This window comes from Gracilinanus agilis, chromosome 4 (genome assembly GCF_016433145.1).
Source record: "Gracilinanus agilis isolate LMUSP501 chromosome 4, AgileGrace, whole genome shotgun sequence".
In the NCBI taxonomy this organism is placed as follows: Eukaryota; Metazoa; Chordata; class Mammalia; order Didelphimorphia; family Didelphidae; genus Gracilinanus; species Gracilinanus agilis.
The window spans coordinates 403,647,708-403,665,049 of NC_058133.1; the positions used below are offsets into that span (position 1 = coordinate 403,647,708).

Sequence of the window (17,342 nt, forward strand, 5' to 3'; positions counted from 1 at the left end):
AGTACATTCCCCTGTTTTATAGATAGGTGCCCTTTCCATATTACTTCCAGTAAATTTATTTGCTTAGTTGTCTAGAAATTCACTCTTAAGAATCAGTGTATCTTGGCTAAGGATTCAATTAGTCCCATGATGGGCAAACTACGGCTGGCGGGCCAGATGCAGCCTGTGAAATGTTCTATCTGGCCCTGGAGACATTATTCCTAATCTGATGAATATGATGAGTAGAATACAATACAATGAAACTTCGAAAGAGTTGCCTTAGAAACAGACTAATAGATGAGCATTTCATTTCCTTTGGCCCCCTCTTTAAAAAGTTTACCCATCACTGGATTAGTATATTTGCAAAGGAAAAACAGTCTTAGCTTTGTAGTTAGCTATGTAAGACATACCTTGATTGTAAGCAATTGGCTTGGAGATTTGACCAAAAAATTTACCCTTTTAGCCAATGACTTTTCAGACTCATTTACAACTCACTTTTTATAATAATCACGAAACAAAAGGTGAAGAAATTTTATGGCAGTGAAAGAACAAAAGTATATAATTTTAAATTACAATTTTTATTTCCAAAAGGAACATCGATAATGTTGACAAATTCTTTTTTTAATTATTATTTTTATATTTCTTTAATTAACTAATTAATTCTGAGCATTTTCCCATGGTTACGTGATTCATGTTCTTTCTCTCTCCTCCTCCCTCCCTTGACCAAATGTTGGCAAATTCTTGAAAAAGATATGATTGGCAGTTGTGACTTCTTGGTAGTAATATACTTACAATCCTGATCTTTTCAGTGATTCAAGGAAGACCCTGAACATTCTTACAATACTAATCCTTAATTTTTGCAACTTAATAGAAGTCTTAACTTTGTCTTCCACAATAACTTTCCCATTTTGTTTTTATATCACTGAAATTTCTCCTTGTATTCCTACCCCTCCCACAGAACCATCCATATAACATAGAATTTTTTTTAAAAGAAGAAAAGCAAAAGTCAGAAAAACTGATCATCATTGTATTCATCAAAAAATAATCTGAAAAATATATGCAGTGTTCCACACCCATGAACCTTCCACCTCTGCAAAGGGGTTGAGGGAGATGCCTTCTCATGTCTTTCTTTAGGGTATGCTTACTCTTTATAATTTTGCAACAATCACTTTCCTTTTTTTTTTTTTTTTACAAATAAGTTTTTATCCATGTCTTTTTAAATCCCAAATTTTTGACCCCTCATTTCTTCCCTCCTTCATAGTCAGCTATATAACAATAATATTCTTAACCAAAAAAAGTCAGCAAAACTGATCAATACATCAAAAAAAATCTCCACATTGAAATGTACACTGATCAACTTCTTATATCTTCAGAGAAATGGGCCGAAGAAATGTGGACTAATAACAAAGTCTTGTGACTTCCCTCAGGCCAAAAAGAAGAATGGGTGTTTAACCTGTTCAACTGTGAAACTATCCTAAAGTAGTATCTCTTCTTTGAAGCCTTGCTTATTCTGTGTAATTTTGCAACATTTGCTTTAAAGTTGTTTTAAAGTAATTGTTCTTTCCAGTTACATTGTTGTAGTCAATGTGTATATTGTTTTTATGGCTCTGCTTACATAACTGAATCAGTTCACGTTAAGTCTTTCCATGTATCTGTATTCATTTATTCGTTGTTTCTTATAGCAAAGTAAAATAACTCATTTCATTCATATACCACAGTTGGTTTAGTCATTCCCTAACCAATATGCCTCCTTGGTTTCTAGTCATTTGCTAAAAGGATATTAGTGTGCTTATAAGTGCATATCAGTATTTTTTTTGGTAACACATATATAGACATATATAAGAACTTTCTTCTTATCTGTGATTTCCTAGAAGCATAAACCAAGTAGTGGAATCTGAGTTAATTTGCATAATTCCAAATTGCTTTGTAAAATGGTTGTACTTATTCATAGCTCTCCTAACAATGTATCAGTTCTGCCTGTTTTCCTACAACCTCTCTAGCATCAATTATTCTCATCTTTTTGTCATCTTTGCCAGTTTACTGGGTGAGAGATGAAACTCCAGGGTTGTTTTGATTTGCTTTTCTCTTAGTGATTTCATAAGGTTGTTAATGGTTTCTGGTTTGTTTGTTTTTTCTTTTGACCATTTATCCATTAGGGAATGGCTTATACTGGAAGTAAAACCTTGCTGCAAACATGTTTTTCTCAGTTAACTTTCCCTTCCAGCCTTATCTGCATTAGATTAGTTTGTATAAAAGTTTTATATCCTTTCTAAAAACATTTTTAAGCAGTTTAAGTGAAACTGGCCTCATATACTTTTTTAAAGTAGAGTTTTTGAGTTCAGAGGGTTCTTCATCAGAGAAATACTATGGACTTAGCATATTCTTGATTTTGGCAAAGTGTTTTTGAAGTTTCCTACATCATTTTTGTGAATAAAGTGGTAAAATATGGGCTGCTTCCAGATGATGCTACTTTAAAATAGATTCATAATGGAGCAGCTTAAGCACTCATTCTTGATGAGTAATGATTAATGATTCTTTTTGGCCTTAGGGTAATCTCTATTTGCATGCCAAGTATATCAAGTAAAGACTTCATCATTAACCCATGCTGTTTCACATTTTTGTCAATGAGTTGGCTTAAATTTATCAAATTTTCAAATGATATAAAACTAGGTGGCATAGCTAATACCAATATAATAAGAGGTCACAAGACTCATTTAGGCTGAAATAATGAGTAGAGAACAAAATGATGAAATTCAACAGGTTTAAATATAGAGGATTATATAAAGATTAAAGCCATCATTTTGTATAGAGGATAGAAAAAATGGCTTGGCATTGATACAAATAAAAAAAATAATGGGTATTTTAGTAGATCACAAGTTTAATATGAGCCAGCAGTATGATACAAATGCTAAAAAAACCATTATGATCCTAACCTACTTTAATATAAATGATGTACAGGTCAAAGGAAGTAGCATTTTAATGATTAGCAATTATGAGGTACTTTAAGTCACACAAATATATCCATTTTGTAAAGTTAGAAACTAAGGCTTTGAAAAGTTGTGACTTTTCCATGGTTCTACAACTACTAATACCCAAGGCAGGATATAAACCCAGGTCTTCTGAGTCTGAATCCACAACTTTTTCCATTAAACTTCCCTGCCTCTGCTGCTGCTGCTGTATTCTAGGGCCCTTCAACTATTTCTGGGAACCAGATTTTAAAAGGAGACATTGACAAACTGGAGTTAGAGGAAGGGAAACAGGTTTGTGAGGGTTCGGGATATCATACCTTGTGAAGAATAAAGGAACTAGATCTCTATCCTGGAGAAGAGAAGGATAAAAGGAAACTGAGGTTCAGTTTCATTTTTATCTTCTCAAAATCTACACTAGAATCAATGGGAGTAAGTTAGAAAGAGGTAGATCTTTTTTGACACTACTAAAGCATTAAAGTTATGTGATATAGTTTAGGAACCCATAAGGTAATACTTTTTATTGGATCTAGTTGTCTGATACTGAAAAAGCTTGTCTTGGGGGATAATGAGGTGCCATTCACTAGACTTTTTTAAGAAGAGACTAGATGGCTCTCCTTAGGAATACCATTAGTGCCTGATTATGTAAGAATCTATACTGGAGACTTAGTTAATAACACTGAATTGTGACAAATAATGTCACATATACATACACACATGTTGTTTCCCCGTAAGTATAAGTGTCCTCTTAAGTATAAATGCCCATCATTCCTTCTAAACTCTTAGCCTTTCTCAGTGTAATTTATTCTTATGACTTCAATTAACCTTTCTTTCCAGATGTTTAAAAGTCTATGTATTTAAATCCATCTCTGAAGGATGTGGCAAAATTGGGACATTAATACATTGCTAGTTGAATTGTGAATTGATCCAACCATTCTGGATGGCAGTTTGGAACTATGCCCACAGGGCTTTAAAAGACTATCTCCCCTTTGATCCAGATATACTACTGCTGGGTTTATACCCCCAAAGAGATAATAAGGAAAAAGACTTGTACAAAAATATTTATAGCTGTGCTCTTCATGGTGGCAAAAAAACTGGAAAATGAGGGGATGGCCTTCAATTGGGGAATGGCTGAACAAATTGTGGTATCTGTTAGTGATAGAATACTATTACACTAAAAGGAATAAAGAACTGGAGGAATTCCATTTGAACTGGAATGACCTCCAGGAATTGATGCAGAGTGAAAGGAGCAGAACCAAGAGAACATTATACACAGAGACAGATGCACTATGGTAAAATCGAACATAAAGGACTTCTCTACTAGCAGCAAAGCAATGATCTAGGACAGTGATGGGCAAACTTTTTAAAGAGGATACAATACAATGAAACTTCCAAAAAGTTGCCTTAGAAACAGACTGACAGATGAGCATTTCCTTTCCTTTGACCCCCTCTTTAAAAAGTTTGCCCATCACTGATTTAGGACAATTCTGAGAGACTTATGAGAAACAACACTATCCACATCCAAAGAAAGAACTGTGGGAGTAGAAACACAGAAGAAAAATAACTGCTTGATCACATGGGTCGATGGGAATATGATTGGGGATGTAGACTCTAAATGATCACCCTAGTGCAAATATTAATAATATAGAAATAGGTCTTGATCAATGATACATGTAAAACCCAGTGGAATTGCACGTTGGCTATGGAAGTGGGTGGGAGGAGGGGAGAGAAAGAACATGAATCATGTAACCATGGTAAAATATTCTTAATTAAAGGGATTTAAACACTAAAAATAAAAAATAAAAAAATAAACCCATCTCTACCCTCAGTGCAAATTCTATATATCTCCTTCTACCTGTAGGACATCTTGACCTCTCAGTTCAAATTCATTGTGTCCAAAATGGAATTCTCTCAAATCTGCCATTCCTAATTTCTTTACTATTATTGGTGGTACTACCATTCTTCCAGGTTCTCATTCTCCAATTCATCTTTAATTCTTCCATTACCCTCATCTTCCATATCCATTAAAACTCTATGCTTAGGTTTGGGGCAAATTCAAAATTTATAAACAACATGGTTGTTCCTGACTTCATGCATCTTAAGTTTTAAATGTAGATTATGCCACATGCAAAGTCTATTAGAGATACACAAAAGAGTGCTTTCTGAGTCAGGTTAGAAGTTATTGTCACTTGGAAGTATCAGGAAAAGCTTCATGAAGGAAAAGGGACTTGAGTTGAGCTTCGAAGGATAAGTAGGTGTTCACAAGGCAATAAGGGAGAAGGAAGAGTCTATATTATATCTCAACTTGCTTCCTCTTGTCCCTAGCCCCTCTAGGTGGTTGTATGTTTCCAAAATTTATTCCAGTTCTAGCTCTAACTGTTCTTGTAAGTGTATCAAGCCTAGGCAATATAGAAGAATCTTGTCCATAAAGATTGATCTCTAAGGATGTCTAGGTGCTGTTTACATTTCATTATTATCAGAGAAAATAAACTGTCCTTGTTGTTATGAAGCATTTAGTAGTACTGGACCTGCTTCAGTGCTGTCTAAAATTAAAGGTAAAGGAGTTTTTCTGGAAAGGCCAGATGAGAAGTGAGACCATCCATTCAACACCTCAAAACTTCTAGAAAGAATTAAATTATTAAACTGCTAAAAGAAGGGAGAACAACAGGATTTGTATGAGGATACCTAACCAGGAAATCATAGCTAAATCCAACTCCCTTTTTATATCATAAATAGTACAAAAAAAATAGAGAAATGATATGGCATTAGAGCAATTAATTTGAAAAACGAATGAAAGGAAAAGTACTACAGCAACTTGCACCTGCCCTCTCCCATGAAATACCTTCAATGATACAGAGCAATAAAAAATGAAATAAGTGTGGATATCATGGTACCAGTTAGACTTCAAGGAAAAATAAAAAAGACAAAGGAATATAGAGTTTAGAGCAAACAAGGGTGAATTTCTTTGAAAAAAAGAGCAGAAGATCTGTAACTCAAAAGTAGAAATGAGACAAAATGGAAAATGTCAAAAGATTTTTTTAAAAAATTTAAAGACTACATGAGATCAGTGATCATAAAAATAAGCCCATCCTAAAGGTCACAGCTCTTCCAGAAACAAAATGATTAAAAAAACTGAGTAACATTAAATTATGAGAAAATTACCTAGAAATACTGGAAACATAAGGTACGCATATGTGCGTGCATGTGTCAGTAGATTTCAGAAGACCACAATAAAAAAAAACAGGTGTCAAGAAATATTGCAAATAGCCAGTAAAAAGTCCTGAGTCATCTTTGGTTCTTCACTTTCTCTCCCCTCACAACCAATTTCTAGATCTTATTGATTTTATCACCACAATATATTTCCTATCCATCTTCTGGTCACTCACATAACTGCTGCCTTTTTTGAGGCCTTTATAACCTCTTTATTGACTAACTTTAGTAGTCAAGAATTGACTGATAGGTCTCCCTACACCAGGGGTCAGCATCCTTTTTGGCCGTGAGAGCCATAAACGCCACATTTTTTAAAATGTAATTTCGTGAGAGCCGTACAGTGCTCACAGTGTGTGCTCCTGTAACAGCGCCTGAAAAAAAATTGACTTTATGGCTCCTGCAGAAAGAGCCATATCTGGCCTTCAAAAGAGCCAGATATGGCTTGAGAGTCATACGTTGCCAACCCCTGCCCTACACTATAGGTCTTTCTCCCTTTTAATTCATCCTCCAAATAGCTGCCAAAATGATACTCCTAAAGCAAGGTAAGAGTATGGCAATCTCCTGCTCATAAAGCTCCAGGTTCTCCCAGTTGCCTCTAGGATCAAAGAAATACAAACTGGTCAATATGGTTTTTAAATAAATTCTTCCAAGATTTGGCTTCAGTCTACTTTTCCTGATTTCCTACATGTTGTTTTCCTTCACACAGTCTGCATTCCAATCCAACTGACCCACTGATGTATCATGCTCCATCTTTAATTTCTCTCTCCTGTACAATTTGTTCCTCATGTCTGTAACATACTCTTTACTCACTTCTACTTCTTAAAATCTTGTTTTCTTCAATTTAAGCTCATGTGTGATCTCCACAATGAAACATTACTCATCTCCTTCAGCTGAGATTATTTTGTTATCTTTGAATCCTTGGTACCTGGCATAAAACAGGTGCTTAATAAATGCTTTTTTTGATACAGATTCCTTCCATCATATCTCACTACTGCCAGAAGATCTGTCAGAAAGAAATAAGAAGTAAGGGCAGTTGAACCATAATCCCACTAATAGTTGGGCTAAATGGATTAGATTCTAAGGTATCCTAGAAGAGGCAAAGAATAAGAAAGGAGATGAATTCAATTAAAGTTTATTGGAAAAGGTACTAAAATGAATTGGATGATTTGGAAAGTAGGTTTGGATGGAGAATTCTCTTAGCTACATGGGAAGAGTAAAGAATTAATGAGAGAGGAAATTACCTTAAACCTAAAGAATTTGGGCTCAGAAGGGGAAATAAGGCAGAGTAGGTAAAGAAGGGACCAAATTGGGGAGAAGAATGGTAGGGACAAGCTTTGAGAAGAGCCAGTGCTCATGTTAGTATAGGCAAAACAAATTATAGGAACGAAGTGCTGATTTAAAAAGAAAGGAAAATAAAATAATAGATTTTAAAGGGAAAGCATAAACTTAAACATTATACCCTAAGTAGAATTGTATCAGACTTCTCCAATAAATTGAAAGGACAACAAAACAGCTAGTAAAAAAATTCAAGTGAATTTTCAGTCTATCAGTAAACATTAATAAGTGCCTACTATGTGTCAGTTACAGCGCTAAATGCTGGGGATATAAAAAGAGGCAAAAGACAGTTCCTGCCTTCCAGGAACTTGCAATCTAATGGGGAAGATAATATTTAAACAATACAAAGCAAACTATATAAATGATAAGTAGAAAATACTTAACAGAGGGAAAGCACTAGAATTAAAAGTAATCCAAAAGATTGGACTAGAACTAATTTTAAAAGACCTTTGAGGAAGATATTTGAAGTTTATTATTTGTGAGTTGTTTACTCAGTAAATTCTGTGGTTATTGTGGATGTTAATTAAAACAGGTATGGTGTTAGGAGCCTTTTAGCTAAAGAGAATTCAGAAAAAGCTAGAGTGAAGTCCAACCTCTCATAGCAGAGCATCAGAACTTGCATATACCTATAGCATGACAAAGGTAATAAATGGGAATTTTCATGGTTAAATTCAATACTATGTTGCTTACCCTGGATTGAATTTTTTTTCTGAAATCAATCAGTACCTCCTACTAATCATTTTAGACCTAATTATGATTTCACAACCCTCATTTTGGTCATTGATACTTCCTCAGTCTCATACAGTTCCTTACCTACCAAATGTGGTTTTTCACTTCAGACATCACTACAACTGTTCAGAGACATCTCTCTGGCTATCAGACTTCTTGAGTCTACCTCAACCCTATGGCCTTCTCTGGAATCTCTAGAGAGAAACCTCTCAACTCCTCTCCTACAATATTTTGTTTCTGTCAGTACCACAGAATCAATGAAGTTATAGTCATTGATAATTCCAGCATATATATGTTTATGTAACATATATATGTGTGTGTGCATATATCTGTAATTTTTAGAGACTTTCCTCAAACAAAATGTAATATAAGATGCTTAGTCTAGAATTAAGTTAATATAATAGATTAAGGTGAATTTTTATAGTTCAGTTCAGCCCCAAGGTGGAGTCCTAAAGCGTAGTGAATTAACTCCTAAGATTAGGTAAAGAGCATATTTTAAAAACTATCTTTTAAATACCATTATTCTCAGAATGAACCTACTGGGAATCTTGGAAGAAACTATCTCAGAAGAATCAAAATATCAGTTGACCCAAAAGAAAGGAAGATATAGTTTGACCATAAATAGACAACCTATGAATAATGGTGACTGTGTAATACTGTGGAGCTTTTAAAAGACTATATACTTCCAAAGGTATAATTTCATAAATATGCACACTTATTCCCTCCAACACATGGGAAGCATAATCCCTTCCCTTCTTGCAACACCTTAGTCTCTGGGAAGAGAAGGAAATTAGGTTCACAGGCCAGCCCAGTTCCTATAGAGGTCTGTAATTTGGATGTCCCTGTAATAGCCAAACTATAGTCTATTCATGCCTGCCCTTCCTATATGATTCTTATTTATATCTTCCCATAAGATCTGCATGGAGGAATCTGCCCAAAGTGCTAGATTATACCCTATTCTCACTTCTTTCTCCTGTCTGTGTCCATGGTAGAGGTGGTGCTTCTTGGCAAGACTAAGGCTTTTTAGCCTTAATCTCATCTTGTCCAGCAGATCTTGGTTTCTTTCTGTTTAAAAACACACTATCTTCTCTCCCTCTCTCAAACAAATTACTATTAAAAATCCATTTACAATTGTTGTCCTTGTTTCTCACCTACTTATTCATTCTCAACCCATTGCAGTCTTGCTTTCAAACTCATCATTTAACTGAAAATGATTTCTTTAATGGTATCAACACTAATATTTAATTGCCAAACTTCATATCCTTTTCTTAGCTTTTAAATTTGAACTCTTTAACTCATTTAAAATTGTTGGTCACCTTCCCTTTCTGTATCCTCTCTTCTTTAGGGTTTCCTAACTTTTTCTTGCTTCTCCTTTTCTCTATCTGGTCTTTCTTTTTCAGTCTTTTTGCTGGATCATCATTGTACATCCATATCACACTTCTTAACTGTGTGTTCTATACTGTATTCTATACATATAATAGGGCTCTATACTATTCCTGCTTGTTATTTTTCTTTACTCTCTCAGTGACCTCCTCAGTTCCCATGGATTTTAATATGTATTTGAAGATGTCTCCCAAATCTGTGTGTCTAGTCCTAGTGTCTTTCATGAATTCTGCTCTCACATTACCAGTTACCTGTTTCGATATATTCCATGGACTCAGTATCATCTTTGATTCCTTACTTTCTCTCACATCCAGTAAGTTGATAACCTTGTCATGACCACTCCCACAACATCTCTTACACCTGTTCCTTTCTCTTTACTCATTATATCGCTAATTTAGTTCAGGCCCTCCCTAATCCCTCTCACCTGGGATGATTTTGGTCTCACTGTCTCAAGTTTCTCTATTCTTCAGTCTATCCTCCACAAATTGCCACGGTCATTTTCCTAAAGCATAAGCCTATGCAAATCACTCCAACTTATTCAGCAAGCTTCAATGGTACCCTACACCTTGCCTTGACATATAAAACCCATCACAGCCTAAACCTGTATTTCTATTATTCTACTTTATTCCTCTTCATGTTCTCAGTAGTTCTGTAAATTTAACCTTCTTCTTGTTCCTAATACACAATACTCCATTTCCCATCTCCATGTCTTTGTTTAGGCATACTAAGATGTACTTCCACTTAGATGCTCTAGCTTCCTTCAAAGCTCAATTTAAGATTCAGTATGTAGATACGCCTTACCTGATTGCCCAGGTGCTAGTGGCTTCCCCCAGAAAATTATTTTGTACTTATATATTTATTTTGTATATCCTTATATATTGTCTTCTGATAGAATGTAAATATCTTGACAACCAGAGTTATTTTTTGTATTTTGTATTCTCAAAATTTAGCACAGTAATTTGAATTTCCATTCTTTACTCTCTTTGCCAACATATACCTACCGGACATGTTATATAACCAAATAGCTTACTATTATTCATATTATTCACTTAAGATACTCAAATAACTCTTAGTGTTTTAACTGCTATATTTATTTGAATTACAGTGCTATCAATGCTTCCAACACTGAGAGATGCCTTAATGCAGCAATTAAATTCTGAGAACCTCACAGCTCTTCTGAAGAACAGGTAAATACAAAAAAATATATATTTAATAAACAAAGCTACATAATCCTAAATTTATAGATGCATCTAAATAGATATCATCTTTCCAACACAAAGGAAAGTTTAAATTTAGATTTATTAAGTTTTTAAAGAGCTTTATGCCTTAATAGTGGACAACTTGGGAGAATAGTTAGATTTTTAGTTGGACCTGGAAAATAGTTTCACAAAGATAATTTTAATTAAAAGAGTTTGAATACTCTTTTAATCATATTTTACTTGCTTGTTATTTCATACAAATTGTCTTTAAATATTTAGACACATGTCATTGATATAACTTGGCATTGTCCTACAGTCCTGATCATCATTCTTTGCCTGTCCTTCTATTCTCTGTTCCTCATTCCTCTATCTCGACATTAAACATCATACAGCTAAAGGGCAAAACTGGAACTAAAACCTAGGCTTTCTGGCTTTAAGTTCTGTTCTCTTTCCAGACAATGAACTTGCATCTCCATCAGAGTAATTTAGATAGTAGATTAATAACTAAGGAATTGTGGGAGGAGGGGAAGGACTTAGAACACTGGCCAATTAGAATAGCATAAATAATCAAATGGATCTATAATCTCACCAATTTTGAGAGTTCCTTCTAAAAATACAGACAATTACATTCAGTGCTTTAACCCACTGTGCTATCAGCTATCTTATCTCCCTATTCTATGGTTTGCCTGATGTTTGTTATAATCAAATTTTTCTATTTTGGTTTATTTTTTACATTCATTTTTTTCATTTAATAATTTTTATTTTTTAGAAAAGTTAACATGGTTACATGATTCATGCTCTTACTTTCCCCTTCACCCCCAATTCCCCCACCCCATAGCTGATGCGCATTTCCACTGGTTTTAACATGCGTCATTGATCAAGACCTATTTCCAAATTGTTGATAGTTGCATTGGTGTGTTCTTTTAGAGTTTACCTCCCCAATCATGTCCGCCTCAACCCATGTGTTCAAGTAGTTGTTTTTCTTCTGTGTTTCCACTCCTGCAGTTCTTCCTCTGAATGTGGGTAGCATTCTTTACCATAAGTTCCCCAGAACTGTCCTGGGTCATTGCATTGCTGCTAGTACAGAAGTCCATTACATTCGATTTTACCACAGTGTATCAGTCTCTGTGTACAATGTTCTTCTGGCTCTGCTCCTTTCACTCTGCATCAGTTCTTGGAGGTCTTTCCAGTTCACATGGAATTCCTCCAGTTTATTATTCCTTTGAGCGCAATAGTATTCCATCACCAGCATATACCACAATTTGTTAAGCCATTCCCCAATTGAAGGGCATACCCTCATTTTCCAGTTTTTTGCCACCACAAAAAGCGCAGCTATAAATATTTTTGTATAAGTCTTTTTATCTATGATCTCTTTGGGGTACAAACCCAGCAATGGTATGGCTGGATCAAAGGGCAGGCATTCTTTTATGGCCCTTTGAGCATAGTTCCAAATTGCCATCCAGAATGCTTGGATCAGTTCACAACTCCACCAGTAATGCATTAGTCCCAATTTTGCCACATCCCCTCCAACATTCATTGCTCTTCCCTTCTCTCATTTTAGCCAATCTGCTAGGTGTGAAGTGATACCTCAGAGTTGTTTTGATTTGCATTTCTCTAATTATTAGAGACTTAGAGCACTTTCTCATTTGCTTAATTTTGAGTTCTAAATTCTCACTTTCTCATTCCTCCTTCATTCATTGAGAAAACAAGCAAAATTATAGCAATTATACATATGCAGTCATACAAAAAATTGCCATATTAGCCATATTGCAAAAATAAAAAAGTAAGAAACATAAAGAAAGTGGAAAAAAAGCATGCTTCAATTTTCAGATCTCTTACTGGAGGTGGATAGCATTTTTCATCGTGGATCCTTTGGAATTGGATCTTTGCTTTGATAAGAAAGAGTAGCTAAGGTTTTCACAGATGATCATCTTTAGAGTATTGCTGTTCCTGTGTACACTGTTCTCTCAATTCTGCTAACTTCACTTTGCATGAATTCACATAAGTTTTCCCAAGTCTTTCTGAAACCATCCTATTCATCATCTCGTATAGCATGATAGTTTTCCGTCATAATCATATACCAAAACTTATTTGTTCAGGCATTCCTCAATTGATAGGCATTCCTTCAGATTTCCAATTCTTTATCACCACAAAAAGAGCTACTAGAAATATTTTCAAGCAGGTATTTCTCTTGTTCTCTCTTTCAAGGAAACTTGAAGGATTTTAATAACTGATTCAGTGACCCTTTTCTTGGAAAAGAACCTTCCAGTTGGTATTTTTCTCCTGTGTGGAATCAAATGCTTTTTCATAATCAGTAAACAAAATGAGACCTTGTATAATAGTAAAGATGTGGTTCCTTATTAACTGTTGCTTGCAAAAAACCTGCTTGTTCTCTATTATCCTCATCAAAGTTGCCCTTTATTCTTGAATAGATTTTTGTATAACTGGGAATGTAGGCACACTAGAGGTTAGTGTTTGCTGATATTTTCTTGGTTGCCTTTTTTTAGATATGAACAAGATTTTAAACTTATCTCCCCAATTTTCTTATCTTTTCTTCCTTCAGAGGGAAAGATATATGTAGATCTCTCATTGCTTCCACATTTATGTCTCTTCCAGCACAGGTTTGCTCTTTATACATACTCGGTGCAGTTCACTGTTTTCCTGTCTTTTATCTTTCCTACTACCATTTTTATTTCCCCTACAAATATATCTGGAACTGTGGTTCTCCCCAATTGACAAATGGCCAAAGGATATGAACAGGCAATTCTCAGATAATGAATTAAAACTAAAATTAGCCATATGGAAAAAATGCTCCAAATCACTATTAATTAGAGAAATGCAAATTAAAACAATTTAGGAACTACCTCATACCTGTCAGACTGGCTAACATGATAAAGGAAAATGATAAATGTTGGAGGTGATATGGAAAAATTGGGATAAAGTTGGTAGAGCTGTAAACTGATAACCACCGTTCTGGGCAACAATTTTGAACTTGCGCAATAGTCATAAAACTACATACCCTTTGACCCAGCACTACCACTACTATGTATATATCCAAAAGAGATTAAAGATAAGGGGAAAGAATCTACCTGTTCAAAAATATTTATAGCAAAAGGTAGCTAGGTAGCTCAGTGGATTGAGAGCCAGGCCTAGAGACAGGAGGTGCTGGGTTCAAATGTGGCCTCAGACACTTCCTAGCTATGTGACCCTGAGCAAGTCATTTAACCCTCATTATTTACCCCTTACCACTTTCCTGCTTTGGAACCCATACACAGAATTGATTGTAAGATGGAAGGTAAGGATTTAGAAAAATTTATTTATAGCAGCTCTTTTTGTGGTGGCAAAGAACTGGAAATTTAAAGGGCATCCATCGGTAGAGGAATGACTGAAGAAATTATGGTTACATGATTGTAATGGAATATTTTGGGGTCATAAGAAATGACAAAACAAAATGATTTTTAAAAAGCTTAGAAAGACTTCTATGAAGTGATACAAAGTGAAGTGAGCAGAACCAAGAGAACACAGTACACAGTAACAATAGTATATGATGATCAACTGTGAATGGCTTAACTATTATCAACAAGTCAAGGATCCAGGAGAACTCCAAGAGACTCTCATGAAAAAAAGCTATCCACCATCATAGAAGGAACTAGCAGAGTCTGAATGCAGATTGAAGCATACCATTCTTCACTTTATTTCCTCCATGAATTTTTCTCAGTGTAAGCAATATGTGTCTTATTTCACAACATGACAAGCATGAAATATGAATTGATAACATGTACAAATTATATCATATATGCCTTCTTGGGAAGGAAGGGAAAGAACATGGATTGCAAAAACATGATTATTAAAAAGTGTATCGAAAGGTAATCTAGAATTTTTTTTATAAAGGGTAATGGTTCTTCTATCCTTGATGGTGAAAATTAATCTTTGCAGATCTTTTTCCATGTTCTTCCATTTTCATCCTTGCTGACTTTACTTAGTTGGATTTCTTGCCAGGTTTTTTTTTTTAAGCCATTTTGCCTTCTACCACCTCCCTCTGCCTTAGCAATGAGATTACTCATAATTTCCCATCATCATTCTCAGAACATTTTGAAAATGAGTTTATGTTCTAAACTCTAGTTGCCTTTTTGTAGTGTTAATTGGTACTCACCATATCCATACAAATTCTGCTCTTGAAGAAAAAAATTGTAATATAATAGTGTAAAGCTTCTGCACAAAGTCCTTCGTCTATCTTATTCTTTTTTTCACTCAAGACATCCAGTTTAATTGTCCATCATCTTTTCCCACCTTTGGTTTGAAGTCATCTAACATATATTGATTTAAAATGGAGGTTGTTTTTTTTTTAATTGAATTCTGTGTAGAATTTCTTTATCTCTTTAACCTTAATAGCTGATATTTGTGCATTGGCTACAATTACTTTTATGATGGTTTTTTTACAAATATTTATCATCATTACATGATAACCAAATATCCCATGAAATGATGTTTGCTTTTGTCTTTGAATATACAATAAAAACTAATTTTCTTTACCTCTTCAAGGCAAAATATGATCCCTTCTTACACTTAACTGCATTTTCTTCTTCTGATTTTGTTTATAGCAAGAAAGTCAAAATTGATATGAATCAGGTCCTCCTTTCCATCTTTTTAAAATTTTTTTTTCTCAAAAACATGCTGTGCTTCAGTATACTTTCATTATTTATGTACCTAATGAATACAGCTTGACATAGTGTCTGCATAATGAAAATAGACAATCTGTTTCTTAATAATTTGTGTGTTGATTTTAATAGCATGTTTTATAACAATACTTTTAGATTCTATTGATTAATTTCACATTTTTTAATTTAAATATTGCAATATTTTTTTCATTAGGCCTTCAAACAAGTTAGAAATATGGGAGGATCTGAAGATAATAAGTAAGCTTGCATATATCATATGTGTATTAAAATGTGACTGAAATATTTAAAATCCTAAAATATAAAGGTTTGTTGCTGATATTCTTAACGTCAATTTTAGTGCTTTATTAAGTGGTTGATTCTTATATATATAATCAATCTAGAATATATGTAGTAACACACAATAGATGTTTGGGTTCTTTAGGCTTCTGCCATCACAAAGTTGAGTAAAAATTTCATTTTATTCAAATTAGAGGCTTTATTCAACTATATCTTACAATATAATATTCAGTGATAAAACTCTTTTTAAGTGTTTTGTTTTAGCTTGAAAATTTCTAAATGGTTTTAGGAGAGAAAGGCAGCAAGGTATAATGGATAGCTGGCTTTGGAACCAGAAGATCTCAGTTCAAGTTCTCCCTCTGAAATATACTGCCTATTTTACCCTGGGCAAATCACTTAATCTCTGAGTACTTTGGGCAGCTTCCTTAGATTGTAAATTTGTAGAGAAGATAATGGCCTATATTGGTTGAGGGATCTCCGGGGAATTCCCCATACCAATGAAATTATAGATCCAGGCTCTCTATTGCTGAACCTACTCTAGAAACCATATAGTTCCATTACACGTTCCCAGAAATAACTGATACATTTAACTAAAATGTATATAAATAACTGGTCAAAGATAGGATATGAACCCAGGTCTTCCTGACTCCAATGTTAATTATCTATCCTCTGCACCATCCTGTCTCTCGATACATTCTTTTCTCTGACATATCTTGGCTGTGTGACCTTGAACAAATCACATAACTTCAGTAAACTAGGCAAATCTCTAAACTTATGAATGTCTAAAAAGTTGCAGAGAAGATGTGGTCCAGATTTTGTAACTAATTAACTTCTGAGGTTCTGTTCCCAGTCCCTTTCCAACATAAGATTTTTATTTTTTATTGCTTTTTATATTTCTAAAAAGTCCACAAACTAAATCCTAATAATGAAAAATTCTTATAACTATATTATAGTTTTTTGAGGGAGTAGGGAAGGGATTGAAAGTATTAACCATCAGATCCAAGTTTGTGCTGTAGATTTTTTAAATTCTTTAATACAAAAAGAATACTTCACCTTTTCCTCCCCTCCTATTTTTTATTCTAAACTATGTTCCATACAACACTTAATAAATAACAGATTATGTTAATAGTTCATATCTTTATAAAATGTTTTAGTGTAAATTTTGTGACTCTTATTATGAGAAAGCTAAGGTTCAAAGAAGCTGAACTTATCCATAAGTCACACAGCCAGTAAATGGCATAGAGAGGACTTAAACACAAGTCTTTTTATTGTCTTCCTGCTGTCCATGCTGCCTTTCAGACTTATTAGTTTCAACCTCCTTCATTAAACTTTTTTACAGAACTACTCACAAGTTGCAAAATATGACAGATTTGAGTTTCAACAGGCCCTCAACACCGTCAGATGAAGGTGGTTATGAATAACAGAATAACCAAAAGATGGGCAGCGGAAAAGAAGTAACTACATAATTAGCTCCTGTATAATTGATAGTGAGCTGTTTTTCAAATTACAAATTATAAACCTTATAACTGTACTCATCAAATTGTTATACTTAAGAAATCTTTTAAACCAGTATTTTTTTTACTCAT

General features: G+C 34.3%; 1 protein-coding gene across 1 annotated transcript in view; it reads left to right on the top strand.

The window, feature by feature from the left end:
• PEX3 (peroxisomal biogenesis factor 3) overlaps positions 1 to 17,342 on the top strand; it is a 59,535-nt gene that overhangs the window by 6,986 nt on the left and 35,207 nt on the right. The window contains exons 3-4 of the mRNA XM_044671572.1: positions 10,708 to 10,789; positions 15,674 to 15,717. Of these exons, the coding sequence (XP_044527507.1) occupies positions 10,708 to 10,789; positions 15,674 to 15,717 (126 nt within the window). The remainder of the gene's footprint in view (positions 1 to 10,707; positions 10,790 to 15,673; positions 15,718 to 17,342) is intronic.